General features: G+C 36.9%; 1 protein-coding gene across 2 annotated transcripts; it reads left to right on the forward strand.

The window, feature by feature from the left end:
• The first annotated feature begins 1906 nt into the window (after positions 1-1906).
• LOC120087600 (importin-5) lies at positions 1907-18160 on the forward strand. Of its 2 annotated transcripts, XM_039044422.1 has the most exons (20): positions 2193-3425; positions 4105-4308; positions 4758-4862; positions 4953-5018; positions 5097-5261; positions 6048-6122; positions 6213-6367; positions 6659-6794; positions 8003-8072; positions 8144-8271; positions 8379-8435; positions 9123-9308; positions 9411-9503; positions 15593-15678; positions 15762-15828; positions 15904-15970; positions 16043-16179; positions 16548-16639; positions 16759-16825; positions 17611-18160. In XM_039044422.1, the coding sequence occupies exons 1-20, from the start codon at positions 2193-2195 to the stop codon at positions 17770-17772; spliced, it is 3351 nt and encodes a 1116-aa protein (XP_038900350.1). In that variant the 3' UTR covers positions 17773-18160. The 2 variants fall into 2 exon arrangements, with proteins under 2 accessions (XP_038900351.1, XP_038900350.1); XM_039044423.1 differs by lacking the exons at positions 15593-15678; positions 15762-15828; positions 15904-15970; ... (2 more) ...; positions 16759-16825; positions 17611-18160 and adding an exon at positions 15237-15371 and having other exon boundaries at positions 1907-3425.
• Positions 18161-18534: the final 374 nt, after the last annotated feature.

Consider the following 18534-nt stretch of genomic DNA (forward strand, 5'->3'; position numbering starts at 1 on the left):
TTTGGGATAGACAACATGGATTATGTTTTATGTTTTCATATTCAGGTCCAACAAATTATGTCGATAGGTAATTTGATTTTTTTTTTTAAAAAAATGTATTAGACTTTTATGATCCAAATTGTACAAATTCTAAAAAAAAAATATATATATATATCACCGTATTTCCATTGTATCTAGATTTTGAATTTAAAATCTTAAAATGCAGACTCATATTATAAAAAGATAAAAACATCACTAAATTTAGTATTTCATATTGTAGATTCAATTTACTTTTCTTCTAAATTAAATTGTGTATTATGTAGTGTATTATAAATTATAAGATACTTAATAATAATTATATATTTTTTTCAAACGTAGCACATGTTCATAAATTAGTTAATAATAGTTTATATTAAACCTAATATTTAGTGGTTAACTGTAACTAATTTTATTATATATATATACATATATGTCAAACATATTTTGAACAATTGTTTAAATTGAATACAATTTTTGAATCTATTACAAAACACATATTCGAAACATGAAATACAATTATGTTTTCAGATTAATTAGTATACAAATCCTAATTTTGACAATTATGTTTTATTGCATCATTAGTTTTCAAATTTATGTTTCGAGAAATTTGGATGATTGAATTTAAGATTTATTGAAATAATAGAATAATTAAAAACACATGGATTAGAATGAAATAAGACTAAACTACAAGGACTTAGATGGTCATTTAACTTTAAAATTACTTATAGTCCTGATTTAAAATTTTCCTCGAAATATTGAAATTTTCATAAATTTTGAGATTTGGATGGCTTCAAAATTTTAACTCGAGAAAATTTCGTTTTTCCCAATTTTAACATAATTTTGAGATTTTTCGAAATTTCAAAATTTTGAGAATATCTCGATTTTCCCCTCCCATTTTGATGAAATTTTAAGATTTTTTAAAAAAATTGTTTTTTAATTAACTACGTTAGCTCAGTTTAAGTTTTTTTTAATAATTTTTATGGTACTGATTATACACGATTTTATAGTTTCATAGGCCAATAACATTTTCGACAAAAGATCAAACCTTTTTTGTATGCTACTTTTTCTAATTTCTAATTGTTTTCAATGTTTAGTTTTATTTTCCACTCAAAAACTTCCAATTTTAAAGAAATTAAATTTGAAAAAACCACAAAAAAATATTTATCATTAATCCCATTCCAACTTTTTTATTAAATTTTCATATCATTCATCTCAAAATTGAATTGATCTGAGTTTTTTTTTTAACTATACAAAATTTCAAAATTTTCTAATCACTTTACCTCAAAATATTCACAAACTTTATATTATTTTGTAATTATTTTTCATTTCTATTTTAAATTTCTACTATCGAATCAACATTTACATATTAAATTACAATAGAGATATAAATGTTATTTAACTTGATAGAAGTTGGGATTAAAAACAGTCAATTGTAGTGTAATTTAGTCAACCAATTATAACAATTTTTATAATTTTTTCAAAATTACCATCAATATTGAAATTTCTATTCTATCTAGACGTCGATATTTCATTCCATACCAATATTTCGAACATTGCTTATAGCCATGATAAAAGTAGATAATAATAGATCCATACTTAGAAATTTCCATTTTGGTAAAATATTAATTATTAAGAGAAGAAAAAGAAGGTTTGAATGAAGGCAAGCGTACGCGGAAGCACGCGTAGAAGTAGGAGCCAGGAGGGAATGAGTTAAGCTTGTTTGGTTTTCTCTCTTAAGCATTAAAGAAGTGATTTGATTCCAAAAACAGATGCAACAGTAATGATTGTTAACAAAGAAGAAAGAAAAAAAAAAAAAGGAAAAGAAATATAAAATAGGGGAAGTAAGGCTGTGTCGTGCTAGCTTAGGCTTTTGCCCTAATCTATATGTAATAAATTAAAGATCAAATAAATAAAATCATCTACTTCAGTTCCAGCCTCTGCCTCTACGCTGCACAGCTTACAGTGTGCGTTCGCGGCGAGGGGAGAGCAGCAGCGCTCACAGCCCACAGCCCACAGCCCACTCTTCTCTCTTTCTTCTCTCTTTCTTTTCCTCTCTGTACTCTTATCTCTATCTCGATTCTGCCTTTCTTCTCCGCTTCAGCTTCGAAAGACACTCTGCCTCAATCCACACATACAATACAACCAATTCAAACCATACCCATTTCTGATCTTCAATGGATCCTCAGTCTACCCAGCTCCAGCAAGCCCAGCTTGCAGCTATTCTTGGTCCCGACCTTGCCCCTTTTGAAACCCTTCTCTCCCACCTTATGTCCTCCTCTAACGAGCAACGATCGCAAGCTGAACTCGTCTTCAATTTATGCAAGCAGACCGATCCCGATTCTCTATCTCTCAAGCTTGCGCATCTTCTTCAGTTCTCTCCTCAACCTGAGACCCGTGCCATGTCTGCTGTTCTCCTCCGCAAGCAGCTAACTCGCGATGATTCCTATCTCTGGCCTCGCCTCAATCCCTCCTCTCAGTCTTCCCTTAAATCTATACTCTTGTCCTGTATTCAACGCGAGGACTCCAAATCCATATCCAAGAAACTGTGTGATACGGTTTCCGAGCTGGCTTCCGGAATCTTGCCGGATAACGGCTGGCCAGAATTGTTGCCTTTCATGTTTCAGTGCGTATCGTCCGATACCCCCAAGCTGCAAGAATCGGCTTTTTTGATCTTCGCCCAACTTTCGCATTATATTGGGGATACCTTGGTGCCCCACATTAAGCACTTGCACGGTGTGTTTTTGCAGTGCTTGACGTCAACCTCCTCGAGCACCGATGTGAAGATTGCGGCCCTCAATGCTGTTATCAGCTTCATACAGTGCTTGTCCAATTCTGCTGATCGCGATAGGTTTCAGGATTTGCTGCCACCGATGATGCGGACACTAATGGAGGCGTTGAATAATGGGCAGGAGGCAACAGCGCAAGAGGCACTTGAATTGTTGATCGAATTGGCCGGCACGGAGCCGAGGTTTTTGAGACGGCAATTAGTAGATGTAGTGGGGTCGATGTTGCAAATTGCAGAAGCTGAGTCATTGGACGAGGGAACGAGGCACTTGGCGATTGAATTTGTGATCACTCTTGCAGAAGCCAGGGAGCGGGCACCCGGAATGATGAGAAAGATGCCACAGTTTATATCCAGGTTGTTCGCCATATTGATGAAATTGCTCTTGGACATTGAAGATGATCCGGCGTGGCACGCTGCTGAGAACGAAGATGAGGATGCAGGCGAGACCAGTAACTACAGTGTTGGACAGGAGTGTTTGGATAGGCTTGCAATTTCTCTGGGTGGCAATACAATTGTCCCTGTTGCTTCTGAGCTGTTTCCTGCTTACTTAGCTTCTTCAGAGTGGCAGAATCGCCATGCGGCACTGATCGCAATGGCCCAAATTGCCGAGGGTTGTTCAAAGGTATAAAAGCTAGACGAAATTCCACCTTTGTTTTTGGTAACTTGTCCGAATCGAACATTTCAACGGGAAAATAATTTTTGAATTCAACTGTGAATTCGTTTTATTGCTTTCTAAGTCTCATTGTGTGGAGCAGCGATGTATTGAATTGTTTTTAATTATTGGATTGGGCGGTTGTTGAGCAACAGGATTTTTGATCCCTAGGTACTTTTTACTTTTTATCGACTTGTAGTTTCATTTTTTAGGGTGTTCGGCAAGTTGCTTACAGTTACAGCAATCTTGAGATTGCAAGTCTTAGGAATTTCAGCTTTGCAGCCAACGAGCCACCTAGTTATAATTATTCTGCTTTTCATTCAAGTTAGGTTACAGTGGGATGCTGATAGTAGAACTAGTAACCCGAAATCATGTACGGTTTACATCTGAATTTTAGGTTACGGTGGGATGTTGATAGTAGAGCATGTCATTTCATTTGAGCTTGAGGGTATTCAGAAATAGAGTTCAGTTCCCTTTACTCAACAACTTATTTATTTTAATATTTTATTCTAATGGAATTGTACAAACATTCTCATGAATCACGATTAAAAGATTTGGCGTGAAGGTTATGTATGTATAAATGAGACACTATTTCTTAATTCAGACTACATTTTCTGAATTTTTCATGTTCTTCACTTCTCTTTTGCAGGTTATGGTAAAAACTTTAGAACAAGTGGTGGCAATGGTCTTGAACTCATTTCAAGATCCACATCCTCGTGTTAGGTGGGCAGCGATTAATGCAATTGGGCAGTTATCTACAGACTTGGGCCCAGATCTGCAAGTTCAATACCATCAGCAGGTGCTCCCTGCACTTGCTACAGCAATGGATGATTTCCAGAACCCTCGAGTACAGGTCAGTCGAAGCTATTAACTTCTGGAATAGATTTTGATATGTAGTCCTGGTAATCTTCTGGTGATGCTTTGAATTAGTAGGACCTTTTGTCCCTATGGTTATGGCTATCATGGAAAGGGGGAATCCCATATTTCCAATTTCCTTTGTCTCACATTTTGTCAAAACATATCTATATTCGAAGCTAAACATGACTTTGAAAGGATTTTTATGTGTTATGAACGGGGATTTGTCACCATGTATGTAGGAAGCATTGCAACAAATCCTAAGATCTATTTTGTTTTACTATGTGTATGGGTTTTGCAACTGTTTTCTTGTACAATTCAGAGCATGTTATTTTCAAGGATGGTCATGCTTTATTTTGTTTTAATCTTCATAGCGTGTTTTTCCTTGACCACTAGCTGGTTAGGGATGTGCATTTATTTTTGGCTTATTTTCTTGTGTCTGTGCAGGCTCATGCTGCATCTGCAGTTCTCAACTTCAGTGAGAATTGTACTCCTGATATCTTGACACCTTATTTAGATGGGATAGTTGGCAAATTGCTTTTACTTTTACAGGTATGTTGATAAGGGAATTCATTTACATTATACAGTTGCATTGATATGTAGCTACTCCCTTAGCAAAATATATTTATGTAAATTTTTCAGAACGGGAAGCAAATGGTGCAAGAGGGGGCCTTGACTGCTCTGGCTTCAGTTGCTGATTCATCTCAGGTATCATATTTTTAAGATATATGGCGTTAAGTTTTGGGTTTTCTTGTAGATGATGGTACAGTATAATGGTTTCTGTAGGAGTATTTCCAAAAGTATTATGATGCTGTCATGCCATACCTGAAAGCAATTTTAGTTAATGCCACTGATAAGACCAAACGCATGCTTCGGGCCAAATCCATGGAGTGCATCAGTTTGGTCGGGATGGCAGTTGGAAAGGATAAGTTCAGGGATGATGCCAAGCAGGTAGCTACTGACCGTTGCCTGATTTTTCAAGATTAACTTCTATCTTTTTCTCCATGTAGTATTTATTTTTATCTACATTTGATAAAATAGCTAGACAAGGACATTAAATTTTGTGAAAATGGACCTCACTTAATTGTTTGGATCATATTCCGATGTACTTTTGTGGAAAAATGAAACGCAAAAAAGATTAGCCTTCTACCATTACTCTAGTTGTGCCGCTCTATTGTCATTGAAACAAGCTTTATTTGTCTTTGAGAATGGGCTCTATTTTTTTTTCTCTTTCTTTTTGCTTCTGACACAAGAAATAATTTTTTTTTCTAACCCTTTTCCCCTTCCACTTTTAACAGTTGGTCACTACTTGTCCAAATCTTAACTGCACTCTGTTAAAAGAAGGAATTGGATTGGTCTTGGAGTTACCAGTCTTTCGTGCTTATGTCTAAATTGGAGTGTATTTATTTTTCCACCTTAATGATGTATTTGCAATGTTTTGTTCTTGTTCTTTTTGGATTGCTTTCTGTACTTTATTACTCGATAATTTGTATTTGGATAGGAGGGTGCTAAGGGGGTGTCTAACCTAGTTTAGATGTCTAGGTGCACCTATTGATCTATATAGGTTTCTGCTCTTGGAATTAAGATTTTTTGTTTCCTTATATCTCATTATTATACTTTGAGCATTAGTCTCTTTTTTATTATTTCAATGAAGAGACTAGTTTCCATTGTAAGGGGAAAACCCCCCACTCTTTCGCACTTTCGGTATGTGATCTATCCTGCTTGTCACTTTACAAGGTTATGGAGGTGCTGATGTCATTGCAAGGATCTCAGATGGAGGCAGATGATCCAACTACAAGTTACATGTTACAGGTATGTTTTACTTTTTGAATGGAAATTAATAACTCTCTTATTGGGGAAAACAATTATCACTATTAATGCTAAAAATATCTTGTATTATAGGCATGGGCACGGCTTTGCAAGTGTTTGGGACAAGATTTCCTCCCTTATATGAGTGTGGTTATGCCTCCTTTGCTTCAGTCTGCCCAGCTTAAGCCTGATGTAACTATAACATCTGCTGATTCTGATAATGATATTGAGGACTCTGATGATGATAGGTCTGCAAACTTTGTTCATGTTCATTTAATGCTTCATTTCATTAAACAAGAGGTTGTGATGCAAAATATTTATTTATAATGATATACATTTATGGAAAGGGGTTAAAGGGAAGATAAACGAAGTTTTACACAAAAGACTTTCCTTAAATGTATATCATTATAAATAAATATTTTGCATCAAGATCGTAGGCAAGCTAATAAATGTTTATAGTCTTCTGTACTGTCATTTTGATCTGTATTTGACTGATGGTTGATACCCTGGTGTCTGATGATGTTTCAACGTGTTTGCAGTATGGAAACAATTACTCTTGGGGACAAAAGAATAGGAATCAAGACTAGCGTTCTTGAGGAAAAAGCTACAGCTTGTAACATGTTGTGTTGCTATGCCGATGAGTTGAAGGAAGGGTTTTTTCCATGGATTGATCAGGTATGTATTTAAGCCATCTATTTGGATTTATTTAACATAAAAATAAGAAAAAATATTCATAAAATAAAGAAAGTGGTACAAAAGGATGTAGAGGGTCTCAAATCCCATTGTGTGTGTCGTGTTGGGGGTTTTTTGTGGGTTGGGTGGGTTGGGGGGGGGGGTGGAGTCTACGAAGTTCTTGGTTATGAGAAATGGTCTACACCTTTACAGCTTTACTTTAGTTCACTTAATAATGGGAGCATGGGTGGATTGAAACGATGGCAATGCTCACAATGCAATACCCAAGTCTTAGATGAGGAATGGTCTACACCTTTATTCACGTTTACCGCTTTACATTGGTTCACTTAATAATGGAGCACAGCTGGATTGAAACAATGACAGCGTTCACAGTGCAATAGTATTTTTCCTCTTCCTAATACAAAACTTTTCATTGATGTAATAAAAAGAGTATTGCTCAAAAGATACAAACTCAAAAATGGAGTTTAGAAAATAGCTAAATTAACAATAACAAAAATAGACAATGCAATTATATTATAATAATAATATCAGCATAAAATAGGAAGCTATGAAGTATATATATATATTTGAACTAGAGACGTGACTTTTCGTGAAATTAAAAGAGACTAATGCTCAATGGAAGATTCCACAAGGGATTGGAATAAGAGAAAACAGTTTTAAAAAAAAATAAAAATAAACTGAAGATAACAATAACAATAATGTCCAAATAAAGGGGCAATTGCATTAATTTTTGAAGGATAATGAAAGCATTCCAATTGAGGTTTGAGGTAAATATCTTGAAGAGAAAACCCCTCAACCGATTTTGAAATTGAGGACCAAAATGAGGTCTTCAAATGAGCTGATTTAATAGGATCAAACCACGGAAGATGCTTGCTGTGAAACATTCTCTGGTTACTTTCCATCCATAATTCTGACAAGATACCGTTCACTACAGTAATTCATATAAGCTTGGCTTTAGAATTCAAAAAAGGCCCCATAAGAAGTTGTGGAAAGTTTTTAAAACTACTAAATATGTCTTTTTGGAAAAAAAGAAAAAACATATGCACTTGTGATGAACCTGATATATGGGATAAATGGAAATAGTCTTGACCCTTGAGAGTACTTTTATTCAATTTCCTGAGAAAAGTTGTTCTAAGATTAACTTCTTGAATAAAATTAAGCTTGAAAGATGTATTACTTATATTGTGCAGGTCGCCCCGACCTTAGTCCCACTTCTAAAATTTTACTTTCATGAAGAAGTCAGGAAAGCAGCTGTTTCAGGTGCAATGTTGTGTGCCTTTGGACTCTTATCACAATTTCCTATATCTAATTCTGTCATGTTTTTTTTCTAGCGATGCCGGAGCTTATGCGATCTGCAAAGTTAGCTGTTGAAAAGGGGCTTGCTCAGGGACGTAATGAGACCTATATAAAACAGCTGTCAGATTATATAGTTCCAGCCTTAGTTGAAGCTTTACATAAGGTATTAATATGAAGGTCCTTCTGAAATTTTATGATTTCCTTTTGGAAAAAGGAAGTCTTGTTCTAGTCCTTTAGTTATTTAATCTTCAACTTTCAAATATTGTGCAGGAGCACGACACAGAGATTTGTTCTAGTATGCTGGAGGCATTAAATGAATGCTTACAGGTCTGACAAATGCTAGTTTACTATCTTGATGATTTTGAAACTTTACTTGCAGCATCAAGAGTTTTTCCATTTTATTTTATTAATATTATTATTGTTAATGAGAAATTGTGATTTCATAGATAAACGAAAACATTGATATCTAAGTGCTGATTATGTTGATATTTTAATTTTTCTTTGGAGAAATCGGTCCTTTAGGTTCTCTATAGGCTTCAGTATCAAAGTTAGCTTCACCATTGCATCCAGCGGTAGATAGAGGAGGGGATTAAACTTAAAAAGAAAGAAAGAAAGATATTACGCTCTAATTTAGTTATCCTACAGGTTTCAAGGTTTTTCCACCCAAGCTAAAATCTTGGTGCTACATTGTTTTCTAAATATCCTAGCTTCACAAAGATATTGTTATTCTTGTTTGAGGCTATTCTGCTACAATGTTTTGAAGAAATTTTATCAACATCAACCATTCATTTGGCTTTCTATAACACATAGTTTCACCATTATTCTCCTTTTCCGATTCTGGTTAGTTGGAGACTTCTTTTTCAAGTCTCCCTAACTTGGATTTTCAGTCATCTACCCTCTTCTTTTGTGTGGTTGTTCCCTATTCAAGACGATTCTTTCTTATCAATTTTAAAAAAGTTGTTCTTTTATTGCATTCATGAAAAGGTAATTATTATTACTCACTTCCCATTTCAGATATCCGGACCACTTCTTGATGAAAGCCAAGTCAGGTCCATAGTTGATGAGATAAAACAGGTAATCACTGCCAGTTCCAGTAGAAAGAGAGAGAGAGCAGAGAGGGCCAAGGCGGAGGATTTTGATGCAGAGGAGGGAGAATTGATTAAAGAGGAAAATGAACAAGAGGAAGAAGTCTTTGATCAAGTATGTTTTCTCAATCTAAACCTTGCTATCGTTTCAGAATAATTCTATTTTATCTCTCTTTGGAGACCTTGTTTATTGATATGAACTTTATCTTTGATACAGGTTGGTGAAATATTGGGAACTTTGATAAAAACATTCAAAGCGTCTTTCTTGCCTTTCTTTCAAGAACTGTCAACATATCTAACGCCTATGTGGGTAAGTTCTGACAAATTGAAAAGATGTTTCTGCTTTGTCGTCTATGGGAGTTTTCATTCAATAATCTATATCTAATTGTTCAAATAACTTTATGGACTTTGTTTTACCTGCTTAATGATCATAGATCCGATTAGATTTAACTGATTATTTCTCCCGTCAAGTAGTTTATGGGTCTCATCTCGCAACTAATTTGAAGTTGTTGGAACCGCAGTTTGGTATTGGTGAGGAATGAAGTTTGAACTTGTTTTTGTTTTTGTTCCTTCCCTTTTTTCCCCCTTTCAATGAGAAATGACAAACTGAATTTTATTGATGATATGAAATTACCAAAGGGCTAAGATAACCATGGAGTTTGAACTTCTTGGCTCTAAGTTTGGACAAAGAACTATGAATATCGGCTCTGGTTGGTTTGAAATACTTTGGAAATTTCTTAAAGGAGGAGAGCACAATCCTCTATGTCAAATAATTTTTTTTCCTAAAAAGGTCAGTTTATTATTATTTTTTTTTAAAAGGAAACAAAACAGTTGGTTTTTTTTTTTATTATTATTATTATTTTGAGAAATCAAATTTCATTGATGAAATGAACTAAAGGGGTAATAACCCCAAACACCTGATGCCTGATGGTAGATTACATGAAAATTCACCAATTAGCAATTAAGGTAGATAAGTTGTGATTAGTAAGATTGTTTACATTTACACCAATAGAAAGCATGAACTCACGATATCAATATATATATATAAAGCATGAAAAGGCATCAAACCCATAAAATAATTAAAGGTAGAGGAAGTGTCCCTGAAAATGTGTCCATTCTTTTCTCGCCAAAGAAACCAGAGAAAGATTCGACTGAGAGCAAGCCATAAGATTCATCGCACCATGGAATTGATGTCACAAAAACAGAAGCAAGAAGATGAAAGATGTTCCTAGACAAGGCCATAGACCAACAAAAAGCATCCAGAACAATCACCCAATTGTTTGAAGCAAAGGAGTCGCGAGTAAAAAGGTGTCCAGGAGACTTTGAATTCGATGAACACATAATAAGGAGAAAGGTGGAAGTAAGACATTTTCCTCTGAAGACAATTGGCTTTGGCCCCTGTTAACTACACCAAAACTAAGCTTCCAACGCAAATTTTAATCTTCTTTAGCTAGGCATCTGTTAGGTATCCAGTTCACCTGCACAATAAACAAACACAAGCACTTCCAAACAAGATTCCCAACATCATGTATGGTTGCCGTCGAGGGTAATGCCAAATGATAGGCCATGGGTCCAGTTCTCTCTATTATTTCATACGGCCCAAAATACCGTGGGGACAGCTTCTCACATCTTTGCTTTCCAAATACTTCTATTTGTAAGGTCTAATTTTAAGATACACATGACTGCCCACTTCAAATTCCACTTCCCTCCTTTTTCTATTAGCACATTTACACATTCGGTTTTGGGCCACCAGCTGATCTTTCAACTTCAACAAGGCTAATCTCTTTCAATCCATTGTTGTTCCAAGGTGCAATGAGGTGTCTTCCTGTCACCATAGGTAATAATTGGAGGAGATGGTTGCGCGAATACGTTACTAAACGTTGTTGTGTTGATTGAAATGTGAAAGTTGTTATTGTACCATAATTTCACCCAGGCCAACCATTTCTCCCACTTCTTGGGCTGTTCATTACAAAAACACCTCAGATAGGTTTCTAAACACTTGTTAACATTCTTAGTCTGTCCATTTGTTTGTGGGTGGAATGGCGTGCTCTTCCTCAATTTCGTTCCTTGGATAGCAAATAGCTCACTCCAAAACAAGCTCACAAAAATTTTATCTCTATATGAAATAATGGATCTTGGAAAACCATGATGCTTCACCATTTCTCTTATGAATTCTGTTGCTACTTGCTTAGTCGAGAACGGATGCTTTAGAGCCATGAAATGGCTATATTTGTTCAATCGATCCATCACTACTAGTATCGCATCTTTCCCCTCTAATTTGGGCAGCCTATCAATGAAATTCTTCAAGATGTCGTCCCACACTCTGTCTGGTATGGGTAAAGGCTGGAGTAAGCTTGCTAGGGCCAAAGCCTCAACTTTGTTTTTTTTGATATATCGCACACTTCTCAACATAAGCCTGCACGTCCTTCTTAATTCCTTGCCAAAATAACTCCCCTATCATTCTCTTGTATGTTCTCAGGTATCCCGAGTGCCTTCCCACCATAGAATCATGGAACATATGCAACAAAGTTGGAATTAGAGAGGATTTTTTTTTTTTTTAAATTACTAACCAGTTTTTGTACAGTAGCTTGCCCTGTTTCATCGAGTATTTGGGGTGGCTATCTGGGTCTTGACTCATCTCCTAGATGATTTTCTGTAAAGAAGGAATCTGATTCATCTCTTGTTGAATTAAGTCCACATCCATTATCTGATGTGTTGAGAACATCTTCAGGGCCACCACTTCCTCTGCTCTTTGTTCCTCTAGACCCAACTTCCTCGATGGAGCATCAACGACTTTGTTATTCAACCTCGGTTGGTACAAGATTTCAAAATCATACCCCATCAACTTGGTCAACCATCTTTGGAAATCCGTCTGGACTTCTCTCTCTGGTCCAACAAATATTTCAATGCCCGTTGATCAGATATGACAGTAAAATGCCTACCCAATATGTAGTGTCTCCATTTCTGCACGCTAGAACCACTGCCATTAGCTCTCTTTCCTACACTAATTTGGCTTGAGCCCTCGCTGATAAGGCATGACTAAAATAAGCTACTGGTCGGCCCTCTTGTGTTAAAACTGCCCCTACCCCCGTCTTAGATGCATCAATTATAAAGGGTTTGTCAAAATCAGGTAGAGCCAACATAGGTAAAGTAGTCATTATCTTCTTTAATGCCTCATAGGCCTGCTTTGCCTCTTCATTCCACTTATCTACAAAGCATCAGTTATATCCTGTCAGCCCCAGGAAACTTCAGAGTTCCCTTTAATTCTTTGGTATGTTCCACTCCACCATGGCTTGTATCTTCTCCCTTTCGACTTCTACCCCTTGCTCTGAGATCCAATGCCCCAGATATTGAATCCTTGTTTGGCCGAAAACACACTTATTCTCATTGACGAATAACTGATTATCCTTTAAGACCCCAAAAACCATTCCTAAATGTTTCAGATGTGTATCCCATTCCAGACTATATACTAGAATATCATTAAAAAAATATTAACACGTCTTCGAAGGAAGGGTCGAAAAATTTGATTCATTAGTGACTGAAATGTTGTTGAGGCATTAGTTAGCCCAAAAGGCAAACTAGGAACTCATAATGCCCTTTGTGTGTCCATAAGGCAGTCTTGGGCACATCTTCTTCATTCATTCTAATCTGGTGATAGCCTGACCTTAAGTCTAATTTCAGGTACACTGAGGATCCGTGCAGCTCATCCAATAACTCTTCAGTCACTGGCATTGGAAACTTATCCGGGATAGTTGCACAATTCAGATGTCTATATCCCACACAGGACACCCCTCGGTCTTTCTTCCTCACAAATAATATAGGATTGGAAAACAGGGTTGTAACTGGTCCGAATGATGTCGGTGGTCAACATATCATTCACCAGCCGTTCTATCTCTTCTTTCTGGATATGTGCGTATTTATATAGCCTGACATCGATAGAGTTCTGTCCTTCCTTAAGCATGATTTGATGGTCTACCTTCCTTTTAGGTGGTAGTCCGATGGGAATCTGGAAAATCACCGTATACTCTATCAATTCACAAATGTCTCGATTTATCACAGTTGATTCTTCTAGTCTGTCATTACCCTCAAAACCATCTGCTTCCTCTATCTGCAATTATTGAAATTCAATAAGAAATCCCTAGTCTTCCTCTTCCCATCACCCATATGCCCTATAGAATGCAACCAAAGCAACCCTAAGATCACGTCAACATTGCCTAATTCCAATGGTAAGAAGTCGGCGGTAGCTGTGACTGATGGCAATATTAGACTCACCGCTTTACACACTCATTTCCCTTTCATCGTTGTTCTGTTGCCAATTACTACCCCGTAATTTGGTGTCTCCGTCAAGGGCAACTCTAATTAGGCCACTATCCTCTGATGGATGAAACTATGAGTTGCGCCACAATCAATCATTACAACTACCTCTTCACCCTTAATTGTCCCTTTTACCTTCATTATTCCCGGAGCGGAGAACCCTAATACCATTCGTAGAGCTAACTCCACTATCTTGGCTTCCCCCGTGTCCTCATCTTTCACTTCTTCGATCTCATATGCTGTCTCTGGTTCGTCGACTTCTTTACCCACAATCAATAACATCAGTTCTCGCTTCTCCTTGACTTTACACCGATGGCCAACAAAGTATTTTTCATCTCATCAATAGCAAAGCCCTTTATCTTGCCGGGCCTAGAACTCCGCATCAAACAATCTCTTCATTGGAGGGTTTCTTTTCACCATTCGCTCTCTCGGGTATCATCACACTTTTCATGGCCCCTATTTTCTGACTCTCACCCATCGTGGGCTTAGTATATCCCACTTGGGCCTAGCTTGCACTTGGTCCTCCCTTCTTCATCTCCTCCATTGACCACGGGATCAACATTTCGGTCCTCTACCAACTGGGCTTCTTTAATGATTTCTTCTAGGCCCATGGGCCTCCGACTGATCACCTCGGCCTTAATCACCGGATGTAGCCCATTTAGAAACGCTTTCTCTAACACGTTCTCGGCCGCCTTCGGTATCGGAGCTGTTGCTATTTCAAACCTAGTCAGTTATGGTAGTTTCCATCTTCAGGTTCCATAACCTCGATAAAAGCGTTCCTTCCACAGACACACGAAATCAATCTTGCAGTCGGTCCTTGAACTCTTCCCAGCTGACGAATTTCCACTGGTTATTCGCCCAACAATGCCAGTCGACTTCATCTTGCCAAAGCTAATTACAGAGGCTTTGATCTTCTCTTCACCGGTCAGTTCGTGTATTTCAAAATACCTCTCCACCCGAAATGTCCACGCGTCCGGATTCTCACCATTGAAGACCGGCATCTCGATCTTCCTATACCTCCCTTTTTCAGTGCTCGCGACCAGCTCCTTCGCCTGGGACGTTTCTCCCTCACTGCCCTTTGTTTTCGTCACATCGGAGCTTTCGATCGACATGGTGCTCGCCTCTTTCCCCTTACCAATTAACATTTCTTTCATATCACCCGAGTGTTTCTAAAGAGTTTTGTTCATATTAAACATCTCCTTGATGCTTTGCATCTCCTTCTCTGTTCCTTCCATTCGTTCCTCCAGTTGTTTCTATGCCATCGCTCGTGTTCTTCCGAGATTTGAACATGCTCTGATACCAAAATGTTAGGTATCCGGTTCACCTGCACAATAAACAAACATGAACACTTTCGAACCTAATACCTAACACCCAAAAATCAGGGTATTCATACTCCCCTGAGATATAAGATTAATTTCAAATAATATCAACACCAAAACAAGAGTCTCCAGTTCATAGATACACGATAACAAGAAGAACAAGCAACAAACAAAAAGGAGAAGATATCCGGCAATTCGAGAGGCCATCTCTCCCAAGAGTTCTCACTCTTCACAAAAACCTTCCCCCTTCCCTGGTCCCCTCCTTCCTTTCAGCTTCAACAATTCCCTTTTTGCCCTTCTTCCTCTCATACACTTTCATAATTGGTCTCACAACATCATTCATATGCTTTCATAATTGGAGGTCTCACAGCATCATTCCAATTCACCAAGATTATTCAATGTCGGTGTAGGAGTACGAGTACCAACAACAGCTTCCATAAGAGATTTAATTGTGAACGTATTGGAAGTATTAAGAGAAGACCAATAATCATCAAGGTTGATCAGATCGGCCAAGGAAAGAAAGGAAAGAAGATGAGATGGATTAGCCCATTCAATAATTTCCAACTCATTAAGGTTCTGAATTTGCTTCTAAATACATTAACACATTAGAAAACACCAAAAACATGAAATACAATTTTTTCTTAATTGAATCCTTTATTTTCAAATTTTTGTTTGACAAAATATACCCTAACACTATAGTTTATAATAAGCTTTTATCTTTTTGTGGTGTTTTATTAGTCTTTGGTTAAACTCTTTTGGACTGCAGGGGAAAGATAAGACGCCTGAAGAAAGAAGGATTGCAATTTGCATCTTTGATGATGTTGCAGAGCAGTGTCGTGAAGCAGCACTGAAGTAAGCTTGCTTTGCTTTATTACTTCTTTGAAACCATGATTACAAAAAAACTTATTGTTATCTGGCTTCTTGTCATGCAACAGATATTATGATACATATCTTCCCTTCCTACTTGAAGCTTGCAATGATGAGAATCCTGATGTCAGACAGGTGTGCACTTACTAACAGTGTTAACTTTCTGGGCTTAGTTATTTTCTTTGTCATTGAATTGTATGGGTTTTTCAGGCTGCTGTGTATGGGCTTGGTGTCTGTGCAGAGTTTGGTGGATCCGTGTTTAAACCACTTGTTGGAGGTAACTTTATTTACGTTTCTCAGAAAAAAGTATGTTTTGCACAGAGTATCATTTTCTAATGCATTTCCACAGAGGCTCTATCAAGGTTAAATGTTGTATTGCGACATCCTAATGCTTTACAACCTGAAAATGTAATGGCATATGACAATGCTGTTTCGGCTTTGGGGAAGATTTGTCAATTTCATCGTAACAGTATTGATTCGGCTCAGGTAATCTTTAATTTTTCTAAAAGTTATTTATCACCGTAGGTGTAGGACCCTAACTTAGCAAAATTATTTACCACCGTAGGTGTAGGACCCTATCTTAGCTATTATCCGAGAGAGTATGGGCAATGCCCAAAATAAGAACTGCATATCCACTTTTTCTGCTGAGTAATTGTACACAACTTGGATTATTTTAGGCCGTCTCTTGTTCAGTTGCTTTATGCAGATAATAAATTCTCAATTTTTTCTTTCATTGGTATCCATGCTCCTAGTAGGCTTATGTTAAACCATTCAAAGATTTTTACAGTACTCAATGGATACTTCATGCTTGATTTTGGTCTCTCATCACTATAAGTTGTGTACGGATTTGACAGGTTGTTCCAGCATGGTTAAACTGCTTACCAATAAAAGGTGATTTGGTTGAAGCAAAGATTGTGCACGACCAGCTTTGTTCCTTGGTGGAGAGGCAAGTTTATTCGCTAATATCCCCTCCCCCCGGCCCCACTGCAGCATTTGTAACTCTTGCTTTAATTACCTTTTCTATATTCTAACTGTTATGGCACTAAGTTAATTTTATATATACAGGTCGGATGTGGAGCTTTTGGGCCCAAATAATCAATATCTTCCCAAAATAGTTGCAGTATTTGCCGAGGTCAGTTGGGAATTAGTATTTAATCGATTGACATGCGTAACAGTTACCAATGGCCTTTTAGATTAAATCAACTCTGACTAGATCAATAGAGTGCTCCCATTCTGGTTCATCAACTCCATTCATTTCCATATTATGTCAAAGGAATGAATGTCAGCAAGATCCAGTGGTTCTTATCCTAACAAGCCAGCAAGAACATAAAAATGGGTGTTGGGATAATGACAATTGTTTCAACCATAAAAATGGGCGTTATTAGTCTCTTAAGTAGTGAATGAATTTAGGGTGGTGTTTACTGACCATTATATTTTAGGTTGAGCTATTTATGTCCCACTTCAATGAGTGGGTGAAAATGCTTTTCATGATGAGAACTACCGTAAGTCGCATCATTTGTTTGACTCTGCTGCATTCTTTATTGCATTATGATATTGTTGTATAGAGTGAATAGATCTAATATCCAGAGAAATTTGAGAAATGTGGTTGGACAATTGGTAGTGCTGAATCGAACCAAACACATCCTACCCAAAAGATAGTTCAAGACCCTCAGCAATAATTGTGTGCAAAGTTGTTATTTTAAGACCAAAATACAGAAGAAATCTACATATTCTTTGCATTAGAGTTGAATATATATAGGCATAAGTGAAAAACTCTAAACTAGGAATAGTAAAATGACAATGAAGGACAAAGGACTAATAAGCTTCTATGATTGCACATATATACTAACATAGATAATACGAGTCAATGCTTCGTGCATCCCTGTTTTTTCTTGAGGGGACTATTTGCTTGTGCAGGTTTTATGTGCGGGAAAGGATTTAGCAACAGAGCAAACTGCTAGCCGAATGATAAATTTATTGAGACAAATGCAACAGAATTTACCGCCATCTACTTTAGCCTCTACTTGGTCCTCCTTGCAGCCCCAGCAACAACTTGCGTTGCAGTCTATTCTTTCATAGTTTCTTGAAGGTGACGCTGGATTTTGCTGGTGCCCGCGGGATGCACTTTTTATGTTCTTGTTTGTGTGTGAAATATATTCGTCCCCATTCTTTGCCATAAAATGCTCTGAAGCATGAGTTTTGTCTTTGAAATTTGATGATGAGTGAAAATCATTGTTGCTGCTGAAAAGGAATGTGTTAAAGAAAAAAAGTGTATATTTTTGTTTAATTCTAAGTGGGGTGGGTTCAGGCCCGAGGTCATTGTGGTTTTCTAGTTTCGGGTGGATGGGTCGCCACGGAGGCAATCCTTTTACAGTTTTGTTTTGGTCCAATTTATTAGTATCATTGTCATTATAAACTTTCATTGCAGTATATCATATGAATTTTGGTGATTGCGTTTGCTTGATTTTGTTTTTGAATTTTGCCCAGTGAAAACATAATAAATTAATGGAAATGAGAAAAATGTGCTTAATCTGATTGATTATCTTTGGTGTTGTTTATTTGTGTTCTACATCTGTACTGATATCTGGGGTTCATCTCCAAATCTGTAATTAAAAAACGCAAATTGATTGTCGAGCAGAGAGTGTTCAATCCAATTGCATCTGGAAATTGTCGTATTGTTACATTACCATTATTATTATTATTATTAAGAAAAAATTATGAATTTTGACATCATTATTGTTACCGTTTGACTCAGGAACAGTAAATTTGACAAAATTTATAATTTTAAGTAAATGCAATCAAAACTATTCTAATTACATTTACTATTCAGACTCATTATAG

Source organism: Benincasa hispida, chromosome 10, assembly GCF_009727055.1.
Source record: "Benincasa hispida cultivar B227 chromosome 10, ASM972705v1, whole genome shotgun sequence".
In the NCBI taxonomy this organism is placed as follows: Eukaryota; Viridiplantae; Streptophyta; class Magnoliopsida; order Cucurbitales; family Cucurbitaceae; genus Benincasa; species Benincasa hispida.